A 2,637-nucleotide genomic window follows, 5' to 3' on the forward strand; every position below is an offset into this window, starting at 1 on the left:
AAAGTGCATTAGAGTGGATTAATCCATAAAGGCAATGCAAGGCAGCATTTGAAGATAACTTTTACACATTTAACTCGGTCTTGACAAAAAAAAAATCTTTGACATTCTTCAGTCAAGGTTTATTTTATGCGGCACGTGGTACAGCTCTTATCCAATGAAGGCACTGCAATGCAGACTGTAGTCCATTGCGTCAATGCAGCTGTACCAATGTAACTGAGTGTCCTGCTTCGGACTTTAGTCTTTGCAACATAATTTTCCGTCCGAATGGTGAGCGTGCTATGACCACCTCCCTGGTCCTGAATCCTCGCTGGGCGGACACGGTTATGTTTGTGTATGAAAACAACTTGGATGAGCTGAAGAACATGGAGGGTCTGGTTGGAAGTGGCAATTTTGCAGCCAACCAGTGCAGGAATCTGATGGCCCACTCGGCTTTGAGTGGCCACCCGTCTAGCCTCGTCCACGGCTCCAGCTATTCCACTGTGGACGTATCGACTTCAAGTTCTGCAGAGCCGGGCAAGCAGTGCACACCCTGCCCAGCGGTTCCACAGGCCTCGTCCACCGGTCCCATCCCGTACGGCTACTTTGGCAACAGCTATTATCCTTGCAGAATGGGGCGGGGTTCCCTCAAGTCCTGCACGCAGCCGAGTGCACTCAGCTACTCTGCAGAAAAATACATGGATACCCCGGTCACATCTGAAGAATATCCCAGCAGGGCTAAAGAGTTCGCTTTTTACCACAGCTACCCCAGTCCCTACCAGTCCATGGCCAGTTATTTGGACGTGTCAGTGGTACAGACGCTTGGAACGGGAGAGCCGCGACACGATAGTCTCCTGCCTATGGACAGCTATCAACCTTGGGCTCTGGCTAACGGATGGGGTAGTCAGATGTATTGCTCCAAGGACCAGAGCCAGGCTGGCCATCTCTGGAAGTCTGCATTAGCGGGTACGTTTTAAACCATATTTCGCTCTAATATAGTGCTCAAAATATTTTTTAAGCGTTAAGGTATAGCCAAAACTCTCACAAATATCCAAGATATTACTCTTCTGATCAGACAGAAGACATGTTTTATTTTAGATACAGTTTTTAAATTTCAGAAACAAGAGCACCCATGTGACTTCAGTTTCTAAAGCACACAAATACAACACGCTTACATAAAGAAATATGTAATTCACTAATCAAATAACGTCTGCATATGTCTACATTGTTAAATTGATTAACTCCGAAAATCTACAAATGCTACATTTTTTGAAACGTAGTTTAGGTAGACAATGAATGAGCCCATTATTTAATAAAACTTTTTGTTATTCGTTCCAGATGTTGTGGCCCACCAACATGACGGGGGCTCATTCCGTCGAGGTAGAAAGAAGCGGATACCGTACACAAAAGTACAACTCAAGGAACTGGAGAAAGAATATGCAGCCAACAAATTCATCACAAAGGACAAGAGGAGAAAGATTTCAGCGGCAACCAACTTATCCGAGCGTCAAATCACGATTTGGTTTCAAAACAGGAGGGTTAAGGAAAAGAAATTCATTGCCAAAGTTAAGAACAGTGCGCCATAGAGCAAAGCTGCATTTTGTGTTTTTCTCGGTGACTTCAAATTAAGAAAAGCAAAAAAAGTCGTCGCGAGGACGTTTTTTGGACTGGGGGCTGAATGTTTTCTTTTCCCAGCGCATTTACACAAAACAAGAAGAAAAAATAAATAAAAATTAAAATAATGGGACTTAAAATAAATAATCTTAATAAATGGAAACATGAAAGGACAATATAGCTTGTATATAACGCACGTGCCTGCCTATATGTAACTGTGTTCGTTTGAAGTCTTTTAGTCTTCTTTTAGCTTGCATTTAAATGTTAGGTAGCCTATGTCAATTGTTGTCGTTGTTGTTGTTATACCTTATTACTCAATACCTGTCAGTACCTATATACTATGTTTATATCGCTTGTAAAACATAATAACATATATATCACAAACCTTAATAAATATGTTAATTCCATTCAGTGTTTTAGCAAAATAGTGTATTTATGTATTATTCTCATTGAGCGTCGCCCAATGACTCTTTTCAGTCCCCTGTTGTCTAATTACTGTTGTCATTGCTGACATTGTGAATGAAACTGACAAACAGTTTCTGCCATTTTTCTGAAATTGACAAATTGACAAAAAAAAAGACAAATTGTAGCACTTTATAGCATTTTGTTATCGATTTCTAGGCAGATGTGTGTAGACAACTTTTGTTTTATTTCAATTTAAATTTGCATTAATATCTTGACATTATACATCAGATTCAGCAGTATTATGAATTGTTATTGGAGCCTTTGGGAATGTAAGACCTTTATTGTTTTACAATGTGAATGCAAACACGTAGGCTGACTCAAAGCGCCTTTAGAATTTTCTTTAAGATTAAAAAAAGTAAAGTTTATAACAAAAATGTTATAACAATTTGGAGCACTTATGTATCCTAACAATTTCATATACATTCATGAACACTGGTTTCAAAACTTATCTGGGATTTCCTCCTCACGGTTAGAGCTAGAGCGGGAGTGTTTTGATGTTGGCAGAGAAGGAGGGGGCGCTCGACTACAGAAGATGTAGGTACTAAATCAGCCCTTAACCTTGACCTTGAAAGTCACATGCTT

The 2,637-nt window shown here is 40.2% G+C and overlaps 1 protein-coding gene across 1 annotated transcript; it reads left to right on the forward strand.

Annotated features, from left to right (window-relative positions):
* Positions 1-278: 278 nt before the first annotated feature.
* Positions 279-1,562, forward strand: hoxb13a (homeobox B13a; the record flags this gene model as incomplete). Its single annotated transcript, XM_081361583.1, has 2 exons — positions 279-942; positions 1,315-1,562. The coding sequence occupies 2 exons, from the start codon at positions 279-281 to the stop codon at positions 1,560-1,562; spliced, it is 912 nt and encodes a 303-aa protein (XP_081217709.1).
* Positions 1,563-2,637: the final 1,075 nt, after the last annotated feature.

This window comes from Scardinius erythrophthalmus (assembly GCF_964197995.2).
Source record: "Scardinius erythrophthalmus genome assembly, chromosome: 1".
NCBI classification, from domain to species: Eukaryota; Metazoa; Chordata; class Actinopteri; order Cypriniformes; family Leuciscidae; genus Scardinius; species Scardinius erythrophthalmus.